We start from the raw sequence: 24,663 nt of genomic DNA on the forward strand, positions 1-24,663 counted from the left end.
ATGGGCAGCATCAGCACATCTCTGCCCCCCCCCCCCCCCCAGTCACCATGGCATTGGCACATTTCTCCCTGTCCCCTCCAGATGGGCAGCATCAGCACATCTCTGTCCCACCCCTGTCACAGAGATGTGGTGATGCTGCCGCCCCCAGAGAGAAGACGCGGCGGTGGTGACGCGGCGGCGGGGGGGGGGACAGAGATGTGCTGATGCTGCCCATCTGGAGGGGACAGGGAGAAATGTGCCAATGCCATGGTGACGCGGGGGTGGGGGGGGACAGAGATGTGCTGATGCTGCCCATCTGGAGGGGACAGGGAGAAATGTGCCAATGCCATGGTGACTGGGCGGGGGGGGGGCAACAGAGACTCTGTCCCCCCCCCCCCAGTCACCATGGCATTGGCACACTTCTCCCTGTCCCCTCCACTTGGGCAGCATCAGCACATCTCTGTGCCGTCCCCCCATCCCCCATGGCACTGTTGGCACATTCACAAAATGATAAATCATAATCATTTCTCCAAATAAAAAATACCTACTTGTTCTAATCTCTAGCTGTAGTGCTGCCGGCTGCCGCGTGGGCCTTGCTATGTCTGCTGTTTGGGCGCGCTCTGTCTTCTCTCTGGGGGCGGAGCTCAGTGGCTACGCTCCAGCAGCCACTGGTATGCTCTCTTAAAGAGATAGGCAGGCCAGCCAGTGAGCCAGGCAGCAGAGCGGAGCGCAGAGCGGAGCGCAGAGCGGCCGCGAGCCCCGCCCCCTCCTCACTCCTTCAGTCCGGACCGGAGCGCAGTGTCACACTGTGAGTGTCATTGTTTGTGACTGTGTTAAGTCCGCCGCCCGGCGCCGCCCGCCCCCTTCGGCCCTGCAGAATAAAGATTCGCGTCACGGCGGGCTGTCGGCCGCCCGGCGCCCCTGTTGCTATGGCGCCCTGTGCGGCCGCACAGCCCGCACACCCCAAAGGCCGGCCCTGGTTATGCACATTGACTTTTTCTGTTATTTTGTCCTATTTGTTGTTTGCTTCACAATAAAAAAAAATAATCTTCAAAGTTGTGGGCATGTTCTGTAAGTTAAATTATGAAAATCCTCAAACAATCCATGTTAATTCCAGGTTGTGAGGCACCAAAACAAGAAAAAAGTCAAGGGGGGTAAATACTTTTGCAAGGCACCGTACATGCTTCCTAGCACTGTCTCCCTGCTCCTTTTCATCCAGGCCTGTGATGCTCCACTCGGCTCCCTCTCTGTAAACATCCAGCAGGGAACAGCTCCCTTTACGCCATCACAAATAGTCACATGACGTAAGGGGATCCTGTTAGTGCTACGGACAGTGCTTGGCTGTGGTGATGTCAGGCGAGGGGGGCCTGGAGGAGAAGGAGCAAAGAGCCAGCGTTGTGCAGCAGGTAAGTAAATTTCCCTTTACAGGTCCCCCCATTTTTGCACAACCCCTTTAAAAGCTTTGTCCAGCTTTCTGGACATTTTTAATTTTTGCTAGCAGCATGTAGTATCTGTTGAAAAAATCATATGCGCCTGATCCCTGCAGAAGATCAAAAGTAGCAGCTGGACCCTCATAGTGAGTATAAATAGAAGAGAAAGCATGGTTCCTGGCAACACAGAGCCCAATACAACACGTACAAGCTTTCTCCAGCTTTTTGAACATTTTACATTTTTGCTAGCAGCATGCTGTACCTGTTTAAAAAATCATATGCACCTGCTGCTCCGTTTTGGCTCCTTGGCTTCATTCAGCAGTCTCCAGCCCCTTCCCTGTAAATGTCTTGATGGACGGTGTCACATGCACTGCTTCACTCAATGAATAGACTCAGTGAGGACGTGTCCGCAAGCGGCACATGACCCAGCAATTTATAGTAAAAATGATGACTGATATATACTTTCAGAGTAATCCTTACAAAACTAACATTTTAGTCTTCACGTGCAGAATTCAGACAATATTCCAGTTTGTCATACTGCAAATAACAGTAAGGTATGGACATATTTCTATGTAAGTTTACAATATAGGCAACATTACCTATTCACTAACACATACCTGTCATTTTAGATAACTTTTCAGAATAAGCTGTCATATGTGTACAACTGAATGATACCACTATATCTGACCTTTATATGAGTTCTATTTGGCATTTTTAGTAGTTTAGTAGTTGTTTCCTTTGCATGCTGCATATCTGAAGACTGAGGTTAAACAGTGACAGCAAGATTTGTGTGACCAAAAACATTTGTGCAACTTACTTGCTGCTGCATGACTATGCTTCTCTCTGCATTTCCTTCCTTCCTCCTCCTTCTCTTCTCCCTTTTCCAAAAACTTGTAAGGGATAATTTGATCCTTCAGTGAACAGGCAGTCTGTCTTGGATTTAAAAATACTGATTTCTCACAAATTTCAAAGAAAAAGTTTAAAAAGGGAGGGTAAGAGAGAAAAGGGTAATATCTCTAGAACAGGGAGCAGCAACCTCTGGCACTCCAGCTGTTCTGAAACTACAACTCCCAGAATCCTCCTTTCACAGCCTAGTAAGTGTGCATGCTGGAAGTTATAGTTTCACAGCTGACGAAGGTTGCTGATCCCTGCTCTAGAACAAGGGAGTTTTCTCTGATAAGCTATACTACAAAGTTTCTTATATTCACTTGCATTATTAATTTATGTAAAGTTGTGCAAATGTACAGTGATTATTTAAAGGGATTATCTGAGTTAACCATGTGGCGGACACTTCTGGGATCACATGCCATGCATTGGGCACGTGGTCCTAGCCTGGCGTTAGAACCTGCAGCGCATGCATGAGTCTGGATGCATTGTGGGTTGTATCTCCAGGCTAGGATCACATACCTAATGCACAGCATATGATCCTGGAAGTGGCCACCACACACGATTGCCTGGATAACCCTTTAAGGAATGTATAAATTGTGGTAAAAGATATGGCATTTCTACTTTATCCTAGTAAAGCTTGCACATCAGTCTTATTTTACATCATAATCTTAGGAGAAAGGAATGCAAATGAGCTCTTAGTAAGCTCTGCCTCTAATGCCACCAGATGTAAGGCAGCCATCCTATAAGTCATTATTCGACCCTTTAAATAGGAGAATTTATGGCCTGTAAGCCTCCTCACGCCGATTAAGGTGCTCTCCTGATGGTGAGAGAGCACCCCCCAAACCATATTCATATACATTCTTATAGTTGGGTAACATTAGAAGTGAATGTAATGATGGAGAATTCTGTACCTCTTTCTTTTCTATGATCTCCCTTGGTTGTCTGGTGGGGTTGTGAATAGGTTTGTGCATGGCATTGATCTAATTATTTTGTTAGTGTGATGCCTTCATTAACCTGCCCATCTTCTGACGTCACTCCTTTCTTCTTTGGCAGCTTCTTAGATTATCGTTGGCACTCCAGCCAAGCTGCTTCAGGATGTGACGTCATGAAGTTGGCAGAGCACTGCACCAGATAGATCAAGGTGAATCATGAAGGTATGCTATCTTTATCTCTGTATGTACATTTCTATTCACACCCCTTTTGCGATATGTCATTCCCTTTGTCACGAGTCACTTCCATTTGTCCCATGAGATGCAAAAAGCAAGATGTTCGTGTGGGCCTGAATTCTGCCTCAGTACATTTTAATTTGTAAAACTGCCCCTATATGAGAAATCACCAATGTAAGGGAAAGTGTCTGCTCTAATCAGTGGGGGTAATTTATCACACCCTGCACTCCAGAATTCTGTATTCAGGAAGTCGGAAATAGGGCTTTTGCGATTTTTGAGGTCACTTGCACATAATTTGAGACATTTTGCATTTTTACACAACTCATTGCAGTTTAAAAAAAAGTAGGTGGGAATGTGGACTTGGTTAGCTATGTTAATGAGTTTCACTTCAGGTTTATGACTGGGACCTTTTTAAAAAGTCACAAAAAAAGGCCCCAAAGCTACTCCAGGATGAGCATGGTGTAGAACAATGGAGTATTATTTCTAGACGAAAGTGACAGGTTTAAAGATGCACCAGATTCAAGTGCTGCTTAAAAAATTCGGTGCAAAGGTCATCAATGCAGACTCACGCAAACTTACTTTAAATAACACATTCATGATAAATTCCTCCTCATTTAGTTTTGTATTGAAGACTTATTGGAATAGATTAGAGATCCAATCTGTATAATAATGTAGATTCTCTTCGCAGCACCAAGGCATTCCATTACCTTTGGTCATACCAGGATAATACAGTCCCGATCAAAAGTTTAAGACCACTTGAAAAATGGCAAAAAATCATATTTAGCATGGCTGGATCTTAACAAGGTTTCAAGTAGAGCTTCAACATGCAACAAGAAGAAATGGGAGTGAGACAAAACATTTTTTGAGCATTAAATTTAATGAAAACAACAAATAAACTGAAGCAGGCTGTTTTTCAGCTGATCAAAAGTTTAGGACCACACCTCCAAAAAAATAAATAAACCCCCAAAACAGAAATCCAACTTCCAAACATGAACTCAGTAATGAGTAGCTCCGCTGTTATTGTTTATCACTTCAAAAATTTGTTTCGGCATGCTTGATGCAAGCGTTTCCATGAGGTAAGTGGGAACATTTTTCCAAGTGGTGAAGAAGGCCACACGAAGGCCATCTACTGTCTGGAACTGTTGTCCATTTTTGTAAACTTCCCTTGTCATCCATCCCCAAAGGTTTAGAAAAGGTTAAAGCCAGCTCACCTTTGCGTCCTGCACAGCGGTGCACGGGGCGGACTCAAGCCAGTCCTCAGTAATGATTGGAAAAAAGTCGTGGTGCTGGAGCTTTTCTTCTATTTTTTCCATCCCCAAAGGTTCTCAATTGGATTTAGATCAAGTCTAAAACTTTTGATCAGGACTGTACATCATATCAGGGCTAGAGGCATCATACTATGAACTTGTTAGCCTTTGCTCAAGATGGTAATATTAATTCAGCCTGATTAGAACGTTAAAACAAAAAAAATATTAACCCTTTAATGACCTGGCCATTTTGCACCTTTGTGACCAGACTGATTTTTGCAAATCTGACATATGCCAATTTATGTGGTAATAACTTTAGAATGCTTTTACTTATCCAAGCCACTCTGTGACATATTGTACTTCATGTTAGAGGTAAATTTCAGTCAATATGTTTCACCTTTAATTATAAAACAAAAAAATCTAAAATTTACAGAATATTTGGAAAAATTTATAATTTTCAAAATTTTTATTTCTCTGCTTTTAAGACAGATAGTGATACCTCACAAAATAGTTATTACTTCCCATATGTCTACTTTATGTTACCATCAAGTTTTCAGGCGCTCTGTCGCATTTGAAGTTACCCTGAGGTACCCCAAAATGTGACCCCATTTTGGAAACTACACCCCCTAAAGTATTCATCTAGGGGTGTAGTGAAAATGTTATTATTTTGCTGTATTCATCTAGTGGTATAATGAGTATTTATTTTAACATTTTGGAGTTTGTCTAATTTTCCAAATTATAATTGTCTGATAATATAATGAAATGTGGAGTGTTAAAAAACTGTGGATTGCATAATAAATTAAAAATGTCCAAAAGTGCATAAAAGAAGTAAAAAAAAAAAAAAGTAAATTGATTAGATTAATAATCTAGGAAAGTATGGTAAATGCGGAAACACTGCTTAATGCAAAGTCTAGGCTTATCTGGACAGGTGTCACATTGATATATGGTATCCTGCCGTATCCCATTCTTGTAACAGACTCTACATCTCTTTTGGGCTCTGCTTTTTTTTTTTTGCAGTAGGGGGCACCTCTGATGGGAAATGTTGCCCTGGGATAATTCTGATGTCATGACTAGATGACGCTATCCCACTGCTAAACTGGCGCTGCTCTCCAAATATTACATTTTTAAGGATTTGTTCTTGAAAATCAAGATATGTTCCTTGGTTCCCTGCTTTATGGAACATGACAAAAGAATTATACAGGGTTACTTGCATAAGGTGGGCTGCAAGTTTCTTATACCAAATGTGGGATTTCCTGACCGCGCTATAGTGCTGCAAGGTCCACCCCACCCCACCCATATATTTATTGTATGGTATTTGTGCCGCGCACAGGAACAGGGCTGTTACTGTCTGGATGTATAGATGTCATTATGAGGACATCTTTTTTTGTCTTGATATTTTACAAGTAAGATGTCCCCATTGCAAAGGCCCTTTATTTCCCCAGACTTCAATTTTTGGTTGACTAAAGGCTTGGGCAGGCCTCTTTGATTGCGGCGTATGGTGCCACATGCCACTGTCTTTCTGACTGGTGTAATAATAGGGGTACACTGGTGTAATAATTGTCGACATACAAGTGGTACCCCTTATCTAAAAGAGGGTGGAAAAGATCCCACACTATTTTACCTGCCACATTGAGGGAAGGGGGGCATTCAGGAATGCAAAACTGGGTATCTTTGCTTTCATACAGTATAAATTTATAGGTGTAGCCAGATCTGCTCTCACGGAGCTTATAAATTTTTAGCCCAAATCATGCCCTCTTCTTTGGTAAATATTGGCGAAATTGAAGCCTGCTTTTAAAAAGGACAAGTGACTCGTCAACGGCAATATTTTTTTCTAGGGTGTAGGCCTCTTCAAATTTTTTAATAAACTTTTTTATAAGGGGTCTAATTTTATAAAGCCTGTCCTTGTTGGGGTCATCACGCGGGGCGCACGGTGTGTTGTCAGCAAAATGAAGAAATCGCAGGATTGTCTCATATTGCTGTTTTGTCATTACTTCCCTGTACATGGGGGTATCGTACAATACATCAGATGACCAATAAGATCTTATAGTAGACCCATATTTAGAAGGAGACCCCAAAATTTTTAAATGTCCGCCACAACAACAGGGCACCATACGCCATTCTTGGCATAATATGAGGTGGGGTGACTAGCGATGAATTGAGCAGAGTATAAATTGGTCTGCTCAACCATCAAATTTAGCAGTTCTTCTGATAAGAAGATTTTAAAAAATTCCACCCCCCCCCCCCCCTAAACCCCATAATATCATAAAGGATACCTGTGACAGAATTAAATTCTGAAACAGATGGTGTATATGACTCTGTGGGCATTCATTCGGGGTCAATGGCACTAGTGCCAGGCATAGAGTCTCGTCTGCGACTTTGCCGTGGCTCGTCATCACTAGTGTCTCACTTCTATCTCGCTTGCACTTTCTGTATCAGAACAGATAAATGGGTATGCCTCCTCAGCCTTATACATACGCTCTCCCTTACACTAGTCCAAACAATATAAATATATAACCGAGGGGCATAACGGCCCAGTATTACATTGCAGGCTATTGGGGTACAAATATTGCCTCTCCCAATCTACCACTAATGTAGTAGACAAGTGGTTCCGATGATAAATGTATTTTTTTTTATCATAGATGTATAAGTACCCCTGTCCTCAGTAACCAATTGAATATAGCCACTGTGTGGCAATGTGTAGCAAGACACTAAATATACAAGTAGGAGATCCCTATATTGACCCATAACACACAGTAGACGTTATTGCCACTTAAATGGTGTGCTAGCCCTAAAATTATATACTGGGCTAATCACTTGTGGCAACCGGCGTTCAGTTAAATACATATACAGACACTGGTGCCACACAGAAGTATAGCCTGCCAAAGTCCTCCCTAATGTAGTCCTCAACGCGTTTCTACGTGGGTTGACCCCAGGTTTCATCAGGAGTAGCTTAGGCTACTTTCACACTGGCGTTTTGAATTCCGTTTGTGAGATCCGTTTCAGGGATCTCACAAACTGTTCAAAACGGATCAGTTCATCCCCAATGCATGAATGGATAAGGATCCGTTTAGAATGCATCAGTTTGGCTCAGTTCCACCTCCATTCCGCTCTGGATGCGGACTGCGGACACCAAAACGCTGTTTGCAGTGTTTTGGTGTCCGCCTGGCGATGCGGAACCAAACGGATTCACTTTCAATTGCACCGTTTTCACTGACACAATATGGTGCAATTGAAAACGGATCCATCCCCCATTCACTTTCAATGTAAGTCAGGACGGATCCGTTTTGACTTTGTTCTTCATAATGCAAACGGATCCGTTCTGAACGGATACAATCGTTTGCATTATAGGTGCGGATCCGTCTGTGCAGATACCAGACGGATCCGCACCTAACGCAGGTGTGAAAGTAGCCTTAGAGATAAATTGAGGATAGGATTGTGGCTTTTTTAATGTAGCTGTCTGCAGGGCCGGATTAACGTAGGGGCTGATGGAGCTGCAGCTCCAGGCCCCTACTATAAAATAGGCCCATCCGCCAGCCAAAAGGCCGTCGGGAGCAGCCTGCGCTAAAAGTCCTCTGTTGTCAGCTGTCACATAGAGCACAGACAATGCAGAGACGCTCACCTCACGCTGGCAACAGGGAGCCTGAGGGAGGGACTCGGGAGGAGCGTAATATGATCCTAGAGTGGAAGCTGCTTCTGCCAGCCCCTCCCCTCCCCGCCCACCAACCAATCAGAGCTGAGGCAAGGCAAGCACTAGCAGCTCTGAGTCGTCTGAGTAGTACAGGGAGTCTTCACAGGTCCTGTAAGGGAACTGCACAGTGTAAAGTGTAGTTCCCAGGTTAGAACAGTGCATCTGCTAGGACCTGTGATGACATCATCTTCAGCATCACAGGTCCTGCAGAATCTAGCAAAGGAACTGCACCAAAAATGGTGTAGTTCCTAGGTTTGAAAGGTACATCTGCCAGGACCTGTGATGACATCATCACAGGTCCTTCAACCCCTAACAGCAAGTATTAGAAGTTCACAATCAGCTCTGCATTGATCCATACAGACTGGAATGGAGTGGTAAGAGGAGGTCCTCCACTTTTCATCATTTACCCCCCCTCCATGCCCTGTTTTTACTCATTGCTCACTCATGTATAATACTTCAGACAGGTACAGTGACCACTACCTCATGTACTTCACACACACAGTGACTATAATGCATAACTGACCACATATTTCTATAAACACTGCATCTACAGTATTATACCTTGTATGCCTCACATCTATATCTATATCTATCTATATATATATATATATATATATATATATATATATACACACACACACACACACACACACACACCATATATTAAACAGTATTATAGATGCAATATGTACAGATATATAGTATATACAGCAGTGTACTGATATGTGAGGTACAAGGTATAATAGATGCAGTGTGTATAGATATATAATATATATTGCAGTGTACTGATATGTGAGGTATGAGGTATAATAGATGCAGTGTGTACAGATTTATAGTATATACAGAAGTGTAGTGATATGTTAGGTACGAGGTATAATAGATGGTGTGTACAGGTATATTGTATATACAGTATTGGATTGATATGTGAGGTACGAGCTGTAATTTATACCTCATACAGGGAGTGCAGAATTATTAGGCAAGTTGTATTTTTGAGGATTCATTTTATTATTGAACAACAACCATGTTCTCAATGAACCCAAAAAACTCATTAATATCAAAGCTGAATATTTTTGGAAGTAGTTTTTAGTTTGTTTTTAGTTTTAGCTATTTTAGGGGGATATCTGTGTGTGCAGGTGACTATTACTGTGCATAATTATTAGGCAACTTAACAAAAAACAAATATATACCCATTTCAATTATTTATTTTTACCAGTGAAACCAATATAACATCTCAACATTCACAAATATACATTTCTGACATTCAAAAACAAAACAAAAACAAATCAGTGACCAATATAGCCACCTTTCTTTGCAAGGACACTCAAAAGCCTGCCATCCATGGATTCTGTCAGTGTTTTGATCTGTTCACCATCAACATTGCGTGCAGCAGCAACCACAGCCTCCCAGACACTGTTCAGAGAGGTGTACTGTTTTCCCTCCTTGTAAATCTCACATTTGATGATGGACCACAGGTTCTCAATGGGGTTCAGATCAGGTGAACAAGGAGGCCATGTCATTAGATTTTCTTCTTTTATACCCTTTCTTGCCAGCCACGCTGTGGAGTACTTGGACGCGTGTGATGGAGCATTGTCCTGCATGAAAATCATGTTTTTCTTGAAGGATGCAGACTTCTTCCTGTACCACTGCTTGAAGAAGGTGTCTTCCAGAAACTGGCAGTAGGACTGGGAGTTGAGCTTGACTCCATCCTCAACCCGAAAAGGCCCCACAAGCTCATCTTTGATGATACCAGCCCAAACCAGTACTCCACCTCCACCTTGCTGGCGTCTGAGTCGGACTGGAGCTCTCTGCCCTTTACCAATCCAGCCACGGGCCCATCCATCTGGCCCATCAAGACTCACTCTCATTTCATCAGTCCATAAAACCTTAGAAAAATCAGTCTTGAGATATTTCTTGGCCCAGTCTTGACGTTTCAGCTTGTGTGTCTTGTTCAGTGGTGGTCGTCTTTCAGCCTTTCTTACCTTGGCCATGTCTCTGAGTATTGCACACCTTGTGCTTTTGGGCACTCCAGTGATGTTGCAGCTCTGAAATATGGCCAAACTGGTGGCAAGTGGCATCTTGGCAGCTGCACGCTTGACTTTTCTCAGTTCATGGGCAGTTATTTTGTGCCTTGGTTTTCCACACGCCTCTTGCGACCCTGTTGACTATTTTGAATGAAACGCTTGATTGTTCGATGATCACGCTTCAGAAGCTTTGCAATTTTAAGAGTGCTGCATTCCTCTGCAAGATATCTCACTATTTTTGACTTTTCTGAGCCTGTCAAGTCCTTCTTTTGACCCATTTTGCCAAAGGAAAGGAAGTTGCCTAATAATTATGCACACCTGATATAGGGTGTTGATGTCATTAGACCACACCCCTTCTCATTACAGAGATGCACATCACCTAATATGCTTAATTGGTAGTAGGCTTTCGAGTCTATACAGCTTGGAGTAAGACAACATGCATAAAGAGGATGATGTGGTCAAAATACTCATTTGCCTAATAATTCTGCACGCAGTGTATATCAGTACACTGCTGTATATACTATATACCTGAACACACTGCATATATTATACCACGTTCCTCACATATCGGTACACTGCTGTATACACTATACATCTGTACACACTGTATCTATTATGCCTCTTTTGTGTGCCAGGCCTGTTTTGTAATCCCAATCCGGCCCTGATGGCATAAATTATAAAACAGCAGCGAACATAGTTCATGGAACAAAGAGAGAGGCCTGGAATGGGTAGTGGGAGGGGCTATAAAAGGGGAATGGGGGCCCAATTTAGATTCTTGCTATGGGGCCCAGTGATTTCTATGTACGCCTTTGACAGGAGCAGAGAGATAAGAGAAGTGACAGATGACACAGAGTTTAGATTACAGGTTGAATTAACCCTTTAGGATCAAATTGGCTTCTCAGGAGATACTGTATATATGTTAAAGGCATCTCATTCAGTAGCTATATAACTAAGGGTGGGTTCACATCTCCTTTATGGATTCCGTTAAGTGGGGACTATTTATTATCAGCCAGTGACTGTGTTACTGTAATACTGTTATCAATTCAGCACATAGTTTTCCCTGTGCGTGCATTCACATTTCACTTCACTTGGTTCGTTGTACTACTGTCAGTGTCAGACGGTTGTCACTGTGGGGAACAATGCACAACAGACAACAATGCACACCACAGTGACTGCTCCTGAGTCCTCCTGTCCGGCGTCAGCCTCAGCTTCCCTTCACTATCACTATAATCAATCACTCTTCCTGATCCGGACTCACTCATTAGAGAGCTGAAGAGCCGACTGAGTCAGCAGCAGCAAGTGAATCGAATAGATAGCATCTGCGCATGCGCACCGGCACCTAGAGTCTTCGGTTCACTTGCGAGTCAGCTCAGCAGTCAGTGACTCAGCAAGTGAACCGAAGATCCGATTCATGAACCGATTCATCTGAAAGATCCGAACTTCCCATCACTACTGAGGTCATATCCGGCGGGCCGCGGCATTACAGGAACAGCACCAGCTGCTCTGACGTCCTGCCGCCGGATATACGTCACAGGATATCCAGCGGCAGGATGTCAGAGCAGCTGGTGCGGTTCCTGTAATGCCGGCCCGCTGGATATGACCTCAGTGCGCCCGCGGTTATCCCTCCTGCACGCTGCGCTGTGTACAACCTACTCAGCAGTTTCGACCAGCACACGGCCCACAGCGCTCAGCCACACCGGCCCGTGAGACAGCAGGAGCTTCTGGAACAGGGCAGGTATCAGATAAACTCATCCAGTTGGAAGGGAGGGCAATCATAGTGCTGTTATGATTTATGGACACAGCTCTCAGCCTGCTTAGCCAGCCTTCTATCTGGCTGTTTCTGAGCCTGTGGACTGTGACTCTCAAGAAGCACAGCCAGATAGAAGGCTGGCTAAGCATGCTGAGAGCTGTGTCCATAAATCATAACAGCACTATGGAAATTACTGACTGGCTAAGCATGCTGAGAGCTCAGTCTAAATAACATAACACATTAAAGAAATTACTGTTTCTAGCTGCTAGTCCACAGTCCACAGCAGCTAGAAACAGTAATTTCTTTAAAGGGATTCTGTCACCAGGTTTGACCCCTGTCAGCTAAACATATGCTGATGTTCAGGGCGTCTTCACGATTCCTAATGTGGGCTTATAAATATCATCTGTGGGCTTATTTAGCTAAAAAACAGCTTTCACTAACCTGTCAGTCAAACAAATAAGGTGCCCAAGGGGATGTTAATGGGTGCAAGATGCCCGCCGCACCCACCGCCGTTCGTGCCCAGCGCCGGCTTTCCGGACTTCTGCACCGCCTCCTAATTCTCTGTGCCGCCTCTCGCTCTCCCTCCCCTCCTTCTGCTGTAAGATCTCGCGCTTGCGTACAGGGCTCTGCCTGATGCGCCCGTGCAGACTTCTCCATTTGGCTTCTTACAGCGAAGTGCGCATGCGCCGTCACTTTGCTCAACCCCTGTATGCGCGAGATCTTACAGCAGGAGGAGGGGGAGGGAGGGAGAGCGAGAGGCGGCACAGAGGATTAGGAGGCGGCGCAGAAGTCTGGAAAGGCGGCGCTGGGCACGAATGGCGGCGGGTGCGGCCGACACCTTGCATTCATTAACATCCCCTTGGGCACCTTATTTGTTTGACTGACAGGTTAGTAAAAGCAGTTTTTTAGCTAAATAATTCCACAGATGACATTTATAAGCCCACATTAGGAATCGTGAAGACGCCCTGAACATCAGCATATGTTTAGCTGACAGGGGTGAAACCTGGTGACAGAATCCCTTTAATGTGTTATGTTATTTAGACACAGCTCTCAGCATGCTTAGCCAGCCTTCTATCTGACTGGCTAAGCATGTTGAGTGCTGTGTCCATAAATCATAACACAGCTCTATGAAAATTACTGTTTCTAGCTGCTGTTGTCCACAGTCCACAGCAGCTAGAAAACAGTAATCTTCATAGTCATGTTAAATGATCACTATAGTGTCAGGAAAACAAAGCGGTTTTCCTGACACTATAGTGCCCTGAGGGTGCCCCACGCTCAGGGTCCCCCTCCCGTGGTCCCCCTCCATGTTGCCAAGATAGATGCCAAATGAAGGGGTAGTTGCAGGAACAAAATACTTTAATGGTATCGATAAAATATATATGTAATTAAGACACTGAGTGCAGTTCCGTAAAAAGGCCCAGCAAAATCCTCAGCACCAGGCCCATGATGCTCTTAATCCGGCCCTGGCTGTCTGCCTCTGATAACATGGACAGTATGGCCACCACAGCACCAGATGTCATACTGTCTGCACACCATCCAAATTTGTCTCCAGTGTTTTTCTGTCCTAAGTACTTTACTTTTTATTTCCCATTGTGTATATTCATGTCACTATAAAGTAATTTCAGTTTTTAGAAAGGTTGACATTTGTAATGTTATCGGGTCATGGCCAACAGTTTCTCTCTGGTCTTGATGGTCTTAGGCATGGTTAGTGCCGCAGATAGCATGTATCTGCTCTAGTTCCATGCTGTCTCTTCCCTTCTACTTCCTGCTATGTTAGGGTGTATGCTTTCTCTCTGGCTCTTAATGGACCAGTGTGTATGTGGCCAAATCTGTCTCTGTCCAATAATTGCTTGCCCTGGGCTATTTTAGGCACCTTCTCCTGTGGGCCCCTATTAACCCTGTAGCAACTGCAAAAATTGTTTTCGTCGAACATCACTACTTTCATTAACAACTCACTGTAGTTAGACAGTACCCTCCAAAAGGGCACAAACTCCCCAAAGTTTTAGCACCATATTGGAGAGCAGCTCCAAATGTTTTCTTGCCACATATAACCCCTGTACTAAACTATATATGTTTTCTATGCTCCTGCATATATATTGCACATAACACTGACTGTAAGTTTCTGAGTTGAAACTACTACACAACTTAGTTGTTTTTGCTGTCCACTATTTCTTCATAAACATTTATAACACTTTTTTAAAGTTTAACCTGAAATATTTAAAAATGTCAATGTAGAGTTACATAGTCCTGGTTTGAGTTAGTGTTTGCGTCACAATTTATTATTTTGTGGGAATTGGTTAGTCTTTTTCATTCTAAGAAAATTTGAAGGAATTTAATGACATTTGAAATGTTTAGATATAACAAGATATGTCTTGTCTGAAAACAGTGTAATATGTGTTCTTGTATAGACCGGTGAGATTAGCAAAGACATACATTTATTTTCACACAGAGAGTCTTTTCAGTATCTGGTCTAAATCTCCATGCCCTGCTTAGATGGTCAGAACAGCAGGCACCATGAATACCCATCTATCATAAAGTCTGGTGCCAGTGTCTTTAAGGAATTCAATTAATTCTCAGTTAAAGTTTCATGATCTTTATAACACCTTGTCCAAACACAGAAATCTCACCAAAAATTATGGGGTTTTTTTGTCTCCATTTTCTTTACGCCATATTTTTTTTATTTTTCTGCCGATCGTCTTATGCAGGAGCTTGTTTTTTGCAGGAAGAGTTGACATTTTTATTGGTACCATTTTTAGGTACATATGATTTTTTGATCGTTCATTATTAAACTTTATGGGGCAAGGTGACCAAAAAAATTGGTTTATATTTATTTATTTATTTATTTATTTTTACAGCGTTCACCTGAGGGGTTAGGTCATGTGACATTTTAAAAGAGCAGATCGTTACGGACGTGGAAATGGGGCGAATGCTGCATTTTTCAGAATTTTCAATGATACGCTGCGCCAGCGATGCTGCGCGGCGGGTGTATCAGCTGAGAGGGAGGAGGGGCTGTATATAATCTTATCTATAATTGTAGGCATTGTTAATATATAAAAGTTCATGGTAATCAGCGCCTGTATACCGTACTTACAAGCGCTCGTAGCAGAGAGGAGGGAGGAGGCAGGCCGGGAGGACGGGCGCTGGCAGCGTGAGTCACTACGTCACGCGCCTGCGCCACCCACTTTATGAATGAAGCACGCGGCGTTGGCGCATGACGTAGTGACTCACGCTGCAAGCACCCGTCCTCCCGGCCTGCCTCCTCCCTCCTCTCTGCTACGAGCGCTTGTAAGTGCGGTTTACAGGCGCTGATTACCCTGAACTTTTATATATTAACAATGCCTACAATTATAGATAAGATTATATACAGTGAGCGGGGCCCGTGTAGTAGAATACAGTCACTGCACGGGCCACGCTGTCATTATAAAACCAGATGCGACCCCCACCCCCTGTATTGGGGGTCATTCAAACCGCAGGGACACTATTATGGGGGGGATCTGTGGATGACACATAGGATAAGATGCTATATATGTGTCATCCACAGATCCCCCCATAACAGTGTCATCCACAGATCCCCATAACAGTGCCATCCAGAGACCCCAATAAGAGCCATCCAGAGGTCCCCCATAACAGTGTCACCCACAGATCCCCCATAAGTGTCACCCACAGATCCCCCATAACAGTGTCACCCACAGATCCCCATAACAGTGTCACCCACAGATCCCCCATAACAGTGTCACCCACAGATCCCCCATAACAGTGTCACCCACAGATCCCCCATAATAGTGTCATCCACAGACCACCATTAGTTCAAAACCCACCAAAAGCGCATCTTTTGGTTCAAAAAATGTTTTTCTTATTTTCCTCCTCAAAAACCTAGGTGCGTCTTATGGGGCGAAAAATACGGTATTCAAGTTTTACACAATAATAACATTTTTAAAAAACAAAAAATGATGTTTTAGTGTCTCCATAGTCTGAGAGCCATAGCTTTTTTTTTTATTTTGTGACCAATTGTCTTAGGTAGGGTATCATTTTTTGTGGAAGGAGGTTATGGTTTAATTGGTACTATTTTAGGAGGCATACGCCTTTTTGATCACGTGGCTTTTTTGGCACTGTTTTTATTTTATTTTTTTACAGTGATCAGCTGAGGGGTTAGGTCATATGATATTTTTATAGAGCTAGTTGCTACGGATGCGACGATACCTAATATGTATACTTTTTTTATTTATTTCAATTTAACACAATAATAGCATTTTTGAAACAAAAAAATTATGTTTTAATGTCTCCATGTTCTGAGAGCTATAGTTTTTTATTTTTTTGAGAGATTTTCTTATGTAGGGGCTCATTTTTTGCGGGATGAGGTTTTATTGGTACCATTTTGTGGGACATACACCTTTTTGATCACTTGGTGTTGCACTTTTTGTGATGTAAGGTGACAAAAATGGCTTTTTAACAGTTTTTTTTTTTTAGGGGTTTATCAGACGGTGGATCATGCGATATATTTATAGAGCCGGTCGTTATGGATGCCGTGATACCTAATATGTATGCTTTTTCCTTTTTTTCTATTGTTTTACTATAAAATCAGGGGAAAGGGGTGTTTTTTTCTTTTTTAACTTTGCTTTTTTTTTTCAACTTTCAACTTTTCTGTCTCACTCTGGGACTTCAACATTTGTGGGTCTGATCCCCTCTGCAATGCATTACAATACATCTGTATTGTAATGCATTGCCTGTTAGTGTATTACAGTAATACATTAACAGGTTGCCTAGGAGACCCAGCCTGGGGCTGAATCTCCTCGGCCCCCGTAGAAGGCAGGTCCCGATGCCGTGCAAGGCATTGGGCAGCCTGTGCATGGCATCGGGCTTTCTTGTCACCCATCGAGTCTCCACCACAGCAGTGTGGGGACCCGATGGGCTTCCTCACCCGCCGCATGCACTTTCTATGCCGCAGTCAGCGCTGACCACGGTATAGAAGGGGTTAGTTCACCGACATCGGTTTTTACAGCAATGCCGGTGGATACAGCAGGGTCCGGACTATCAGGGACTGCCCCCCTGATCACCGTGATGTAATAGTATGTCAAAATGTGGCAAGTCACTTGCCGCCATGACGTACTATTACATCATATGTCGGGAAGGGTTAAAGGGAGTCTGTCAATAATTTGAACCTGTAAAATATTGAAAGCACTAGATAAGTGATATGTAAAGCAGTTAAAACATACCTAGGTGGATGGTCATACTAGTTGCATGACCAAGAATAACTTGTAGGTACTATCTCTCCTTGGGGAGAGAGCGGCTTATCGGCGTGAGGAGACCATATAGGCCATACAATGGAATTTTGGGAACAAAGGAATGCAAATGAGCTCAATGTTCGACCCTTTAAATAGGCCTTAAGACATGGCTTGGATATCTGGTGGCATTAGAGGCAGAGCTTATTGAGAGCTCATTGGCATCCCTTTCTTCCCAGAATTCCAGAAGAGCATGTATGGCCTATAAGTCTCCTGACGCCAACTAAGGTGCTCTCTCCCCAAGGAGAGATAGTACCCCCCAAAATCCTTATTTAGGCCTCTCACCCAGTTAAGCCAGTACTCTCTGCTCTGCACTGATGAGGGGCAATCACCCCAAAACAGCTGTTTGCAGACGAAGTGTTGGCTTATTTAATATCCAAGTCATGTCTCAAGGTCTATTGAGATAAGTTCAGTTCCTAATATTTCCACCTAGGAAATGACTATAACCATGTCTCGACAGCAAAGGTGCAGAGATTCTAGGACAATTCACAGTTAGCGAACATCCAGCAGATACTTTGTAGTGCGGAGTGGATTAAAAGTTGCAGTGGTGCAGGGTATTGCAGTTTTATCCCATTCAACTGAACGAGGCAAGGGAATGAGTCAAAACTGCAATACACTTCACTACCACAGCATTTGGAAACACTTGCTAATTTCTGTACCAATGTAAATAATGAAGGGGCTGCAGTGCATTCCGCCTTCCTATAACCAGCTGATTGGAGTAAGGGTGTCCAGAGTCTGACTACCACTGATCTAATATTGATGGCCTATCCTAAGGATAAGCCAATACTTTGAACCGTATTTAATTGCTCTACATGTCTCCCATCTAAATGACCCTTCAAACTGACACCCATTAATGCATGTTCTCATGTGTCATTGTGTTTTTATCAACTTTTTGGCATGTGTATGTAAAAATAAGGAAACTATTTTTGTCATTCTTACAAATAGATGGAAAACACTACGTGTGGACATACTTTTAGAGAACTGCATCAGCAGCAATTGCCTGTAATAATAATCTCTCACTTAATGCATGGATGTAGCTAGGAGGCTTGAGCGGCCCGGGCCTTTCATGCAGAGTGCCATGGGCTGAGCCGACAAGTCACTCTGCATTAATGAGGGTATTAAGACATGGGCTAGGGTAGCAAACTATATATTTGTCCGCGGTAAAGGAAGGCATAGCTACTAGTCTGCTTAACAAGACAGTCACAGGAATTTCAAATTCCCCAGCATATGGTTCATTTATTGTGCTGACGGATTCCTTGGTGGAAAATTTGAATTAATACATATTTCAGGCCCAGAAATGTTAGTATTGGTGAATCACTCTATAGGCGAAATGTTATCAACTTTTGAAGTAGATTTTTTCTGTCGTTAACCTAATTTTATGATATCATAGCTATGTTCATACATTTAAGTATTTGCATGCATTTAGAATGTTTTCTGATCTATTTATTCTGACTCCAATCATGTTTTTCTATTCTTTGTTCCAGCCTGTAATATCTATGCATTCTGTGGGGCATTATTTGGGATAACGTCGATGATGACATTACTGGCCATTGCCGTTGATCGTTACCTAGTTATAACCAAACCATTGAAATCTATGCAAAGGACATCAAAAAAGCGAACAGTGCAAGTAATTGTTCTCGTTTGGCTCTATTCATTAATGTGGAGCATGGCACCGTTACTTGGTTGGAGTAAGTGTAATGAAATTTTTGAGAATACATATAGAAACTGAATTATAGAAAAGAGGCACTCAGACTGATTACCTACATTGTATAAAGGCTTAATCATTATCTTGGATTAAAATAGATTTTATATTATGTAATATTACTTAAGATTAAAAAACTGAAAGCTTAAAACTTTAACCCCTTCAGGACAGTTTTCACCTTATGGACCAAGACAAATTTGCTAATAATTTTGAAATGCTTTTACTTATCCAACTGATTCTGAGATTGTTTTCTCATGACACAAATTTTATTCATTTTAGTGGTAAATTTGCGTTAATATGTTTTACATTTATTTATAATAAAAAAAATATCAAAATTTACAGAAAATGTGGAAAAATCCACAATTTTCTAAATTTTAATTACTCTGCTTTTGAGAGTGATACCTCATAAAATAGTATTACTTCACATTCCCCATATGTCTACTTTATGTATTTTGTAAATGTTATGTCAAAAGGATTAGCTTTATAAGCAAGTTTTCACATTTTTAAGAAAAGTTTCAAAAACTGGTTTTAAGGACCATTTCAGTTCTGAAGTCACTTTGATGGGCTTACATAATAAAAACCACCCATAAATTGCTACTTTTTAAAAACTGCACCTCTCAAAAGATTCTAAACTGAATTTAGAAACTTTGTTAACCCTTTAGTAGAGTTGAGCGAACACCTGGATGTTCGGGTTCGAGAAGTTCGGCTGAACTTCCCGGAAATGTACGGGTTCGGGATCCGAACTCGACCCGAACTTCGCCCCGAACCCCATTGAAGTCAATGGGGACCCGAACTTTTCGGCACTAAAAAGGCTGTAAAATAGCCCAGGAAAGGGCTAGAGGGCTGCAAAAGGCAGCAAAATGTAGATAAATCCCCTGCAAACAAATGTGGATAGGGAAATGAATTAAAATTAAAATAAAATAAATTAAAATTAACCAATATCAATTGGAGAGAGGTCTCATGGCAGAGAATCAGGCTTCATGTCATAGCAGAGAATCAGGCTTCACGTCACACACCACTGGAACAGGCCATTATCAGATATTTAGGCCCCGGCACCCAGACAGAGGAGAGAGGTCCCATAGCAGAGAATCAGGCTTCATGTCATAGCAGAGAATCAGGCTTCAAGTCATAGCAGAGAATCAGGCTTCACGTCACCCACCACTGAAACAGGCCATTGTCAGATATTTAGGCCCCGTCACCCAGACAGAAGAGAGAGGTCCCATTGCAGAGAATCAGGCTTCATGGCATAGCAGAGAACCAGGCTTCACGTCACCCACCACTGGAACAGGCCACTGTCAGATATTTTTAGGCCCCGGCACACAGACAGAGGAGAGAGGTCCCATAGCAGAGATTCAGGCTTCATGTCATAGCAGAGAATCAGGCTTCATGTCATAGCAGAGAATCAGGCTTCACGTCACCCACCACTGGAACAGGCTATTGTCAGATATTTAGGCCCCGGCACCCAGACAGAGGAGAGAGGTGCCATAGCAGAGAATCAGGCTTCATGTCATAGCAGAGAATCAGGCTTCAAGTCATAGCAGAGAATCAGGCTTCATGTCATAGCAGAGAATCAGGTTTCACGTCACCCACCACTGGAACAGGCCATTGTCAGATATTTAGGCCCCGGCACCCAGACAGAGGAGAGAGGTCCCATTGCAGAGAATCAGGCTTCATGGCATAGCAGAGAATCAGGCTTCACGTCACCCACCACTGGAACAGGCCACTGTCAGATATTTTTAGGCCCCGGCACCCAGACAGAGGAGAGAGGTCCCATAGCAGAGATTCAGGCTTCATGTCATAGCAGAGAATCAGGCTTCATGTCATAGCAGAGAATCAGGCTTCACGTCACCCACCACTGGAACAGGCCATTGTCAGATATTTAGGCCCCGGCACCCAGACAGAGGAGAGAGGTCCCATTGCAGAGAATCAGGCTTCACGTCACCCACCACTGGAACAGGCCACTGTCAGATATTTTTAGGCCCCGGCACCCAGACAGAGGAGAGAGGTCCCATAGCAGAGATTCAGGCTTCATGTCATAGCAGAGAATCAGACTTCATGTCATAGCAGAGAATCAGGCTTCACGTCACCCACCACTGGAACAGGCCATTGTCAGATATTTAGGCCCCAGCACCCAGACAGAGGAGAGAGGTCCCATTGCAGAGAATCAGGCTTCATGGCATAGCAGAGAATCAGGCTTCACGTCACCCACCACTGGAACAGGCCACTGTCAGATATTTTTAGGCCCCGGCACCCAGATAGAGGAGAGAGGTCCCATAGCAGAGATTCAGGCTTTATGTCATAGCAGAGAATCAGGCTTCATGTCACCCAACACTGGAACAGGCCACTGTCAGATATCTTTAGGCCCCGGCACCCAGACAGAGGAGAGGTTCATTCAACTTTGGGTTGCCCCGCAATATAATGGTAAAATTAAAATAAAAAAAGGATTGAATGAGGAAGTGCCCTGGAGTACAATAATATATGGTTAAGGGGAGGTAGTTATAAATGTCTAATCTGCACAAGGGATGGACAGGTCCTGTGGGTCAGCTTGTCCACATTGGCTGTAGACAGGCGGCTGTGTTTGTCTGTAATGACGCCCCCTGCCGTGCTGAATACACGTTCAGACAAAACGCTGGCCGCCGGGCAGGCCAGCACCTCCAAGGCATAAAAGGCTAGCTCTGGCCACGTGGACAATTTGGAGACCCAGAAGTTGAATGGGGCCGAACCATCAGTCAGTACGTGGAGGGGTGTGCACACGTACTGTTCCACCATGTTAGTGAAATGTTGCCTCCTGCTAACACGTTCCGTATCAGGTGGTGGTGCAGTTAGCTGTGGCGTGGTGACAAAACTTTTCCACATCTCTGCCATGCTAACTCTGCCCTCAGAGGAGCTGGCCGTGACACAACTGCGTTGGCGACCTCTTGCTCCTCCTCTGCCTTCGCCTTGGGCTTCCACTTGTTCCCCTGTGACATTTGGTAATGCTCTCAGTAGCGCGTCTACCAATGTGCGCTTGTACTCGCGCATCTTCCTATCACGCTCCAGTGCAGGAAGTAAGGTGGGCACATTGTCTTTGTACCGGGGATCCAGCAGGGTGGCAACCCAGTAGTCCGCACACGTTAAAATGTGGGCAACTCTGCTGTCGTTGCGCAGGCACTGCAGCATGTAGTCGCTCATGTGTGCCAGGCTGCCCAGAGGTAAGGACAAGCTGTCCTCTGTGGGAGGCGTATCGTCATCGTCCTGCGTTTCCCCCCAGCCACGCACCAGTGATGGGCCCGAGCTGCGTTGGGTGCCACCCCGCTGTGAACATGCTTCATCCTCATCCTCCTCCACCTCCTCCTCATCCTCGTCCTCCAGTAGTGGGCCCTGTCTGGCCACATTTGTACCTGGCCTCTGCTGTTGCAAAAAACCTCCCTCTGAGTCACTTCGAGACTGGCCTGAAAGTGCTAAAAATGACCCCTCTTCCTCCTCCTCCTCCTGGGCCACCTCCTCTTCCATCATCGCCCTAAGTGTTTTCTAAAGGAGACATAGAAGTGGTATTGTAACGCTGATAACGGCGTCATCGCCACTGGCCATGTTGGTGGAGTACTCGAAACAGCGCAACAGGGCACACAGGTCTCGCATGGAGGCCCAGTCATTGGTGGTGAAGTGGTGCTGTTCCGCAGTGCGACTGACCCGTGCATGCTGCAGCTGAAACTCCACTATGGCCTGCTGCTGCAGACAGGCGAGCAGCGGCAGGATGTGAACGCCGGAAGCGCGCACAGACGGCCCGCACTTTATGCAGCAGCTCTGACATGTCGGGGTAGTTGTGAATGAACTTCTGCACCACCAAATTCAGCACATGCGCCAGGCAAGGGATGTGCGTCAAACCGGCTAGTCCCAGAGCTGCAACGAGATTTCGCCCATTATCGCACACCACCAGGCCGGGCTTGAGGCTCACCAGCAGCAACCACTCGTCGGTCTGTTGTTCTATACCCCGTCACAACTCCTGTGCGGTGTGGGGCCTGTCCCCCAAACATATGAGTTTCAGAATGGCCTGCTGACGTTTACCCCGGGCTGTGCTGAAGTTGGTGGTGAAGGTGTGTGGCTGACTGGATGAGCAGGTGGAAGAAGAGGAGGAGGAAGCCGAGTAGGAGGAGGAGGCAACAGGAGGCAAAGAATGTTGCCCTGCGATCCTTGGCGGCGGAAGGACGTGCGCCAAACAGCTCTCCGCCTGGGGACAGCAAGCGATATGAGCTGTTTGAAGCTGTCTGTGTCCACCAGCCTGAATGACAGCATTTCATAGGCCAGTAGTTTAGAAATGCTGGCATTCAGGGCCAGGGATTGAGGGTGGCTAGGTGGGAATTTCCGCTTTCTCTCAAATGTTTGTGAGATGGAGAACTGAACGCTGCCGTGTGACATGGTTGAGATGCTTGGTGACGGAGGTGGTGGTGTTGGTGGTACATCCTCTGTTTGCTGGGCGGCAGGTGCCAACGTTACTCCAGAGGCGGAGGATGAGGCCGAGGTGGCAGCAGCAGAAGAGGTAGCAGGGGGAGCCTGAGTGAGTTCCTTGTTTTTAAGGTATTTACTCCACTGCAGTTCATTCTTTGCATGCAGGTGCCTGGTCATGCAGGTTGTGCTAAGGTTCAGAACGTTAATGCCTCGCTTCACGCTCTGATGGCACAGCGTGCAAACCACTCGGGTCTTGTCGTCAGCACATTGTTTGAAGAACTCCCACGCCAGGGAACTCCTTGAAGCTGCCTTTGGGGTACTCGGTCCCAGATGGCGGTGGCCAGTAGCAGACGGACTCTCTTGGCGGCGGGTGTTCTGCTTTTGCCTACTGCTCCCTCTTTTGCTACGCTGTTGGCTCGGTCTCACCACTGCCTCTTCCTCCGAACTCTGAAAGTCAGTGGCACGACCTTCATTCCATGTGGGGTCTAGGACCTCATCGTCCCCTGCATCGTCTTCCACCCAGTCTTCCTCCCTGACCTCCTGTTCAGTCTGCACACTGCAGAAAGACGCAGCTGTTGGCACCTGTGTTTCGTCATCATCAGAAAACGTGCTGAGGTGGTATTCCCATGTCCTCATCATCAGGAAACATAAGTGGTTGTGCGTCAGTGCATTCTATGTCTTCCACCGCTGGGGAAGGGCTAGGTGGATGCCCTTGGGATACCCTGCCAGCAGAGTCTTCAAACAGCATAAGAGACTGCTGCATAACTTGAGGCTCAGACAGTTTCCCTGATATGCATGGGGGTGATGTGACAGACTGATGGGCTTGGATTTCAGGCGCCATCTGTGCGCTTTCTGCAGAAGACTGGATGGGAGATAATGTGAACGTGCTGGATCCACTGTCGGCCACCCAATTGACTAATGCCTGTACCTGCTCAGGCCTTACCATCCTTAGAACGTCATTGGGCCCCACCAAATATCGCTGTAAATTCTGGCGGCTACTGGTACCTGAGGTAGTTGGTTCACTAGGACGTGTGGCTGTGGCAGAACTGCCACGTCCTCTCCCAGCACCAGAGGGTCCACTAACACCA

The 24,663-nt window shown here is 44.7% G+C and overlaps 1 protein-coding gene across 1 annotated transcript in view; it reads left to right on the forward strand.

The window, feature by feature from the left end:
• Positions 1-1,359: 1,359 nt before the first annotated feature.
• LOC120991688 (melanopsin-B-like) overlaps positions 1,360-24,663 on the forward strand; it is a 177,428-nt gene continuing 154,124 nt past the window's right edge. The window contains exons 1-2 of the mRNA XM_040420485.1: positions 1,360-1,385; positions 18,933-19,136. Of these exons, the coding sequence (XP_040276419.1) occupies positions 18,980-19,136 (157 nt within the window). The 5' untranslated portion in view covers positions 1,360-1,385; positions 18,933-18,979. The remainder of the gene's footprint in view (positions 1,386-18,932; positions 19,137-24,663) is intronic.

Source organism: Bufo bufo, chromosome 2 (assembly GCF_905171765.1).
Source record: "Bufo bufo chromosome 2, aBufBuf1.1, whole genome shotgun sequence".
NCBI classification, from domain to species: Eukaryota; Metazoa; Chordata; class Amphibia; order Anura; family Bufonidae; genus Bufo; species Bufo bufo.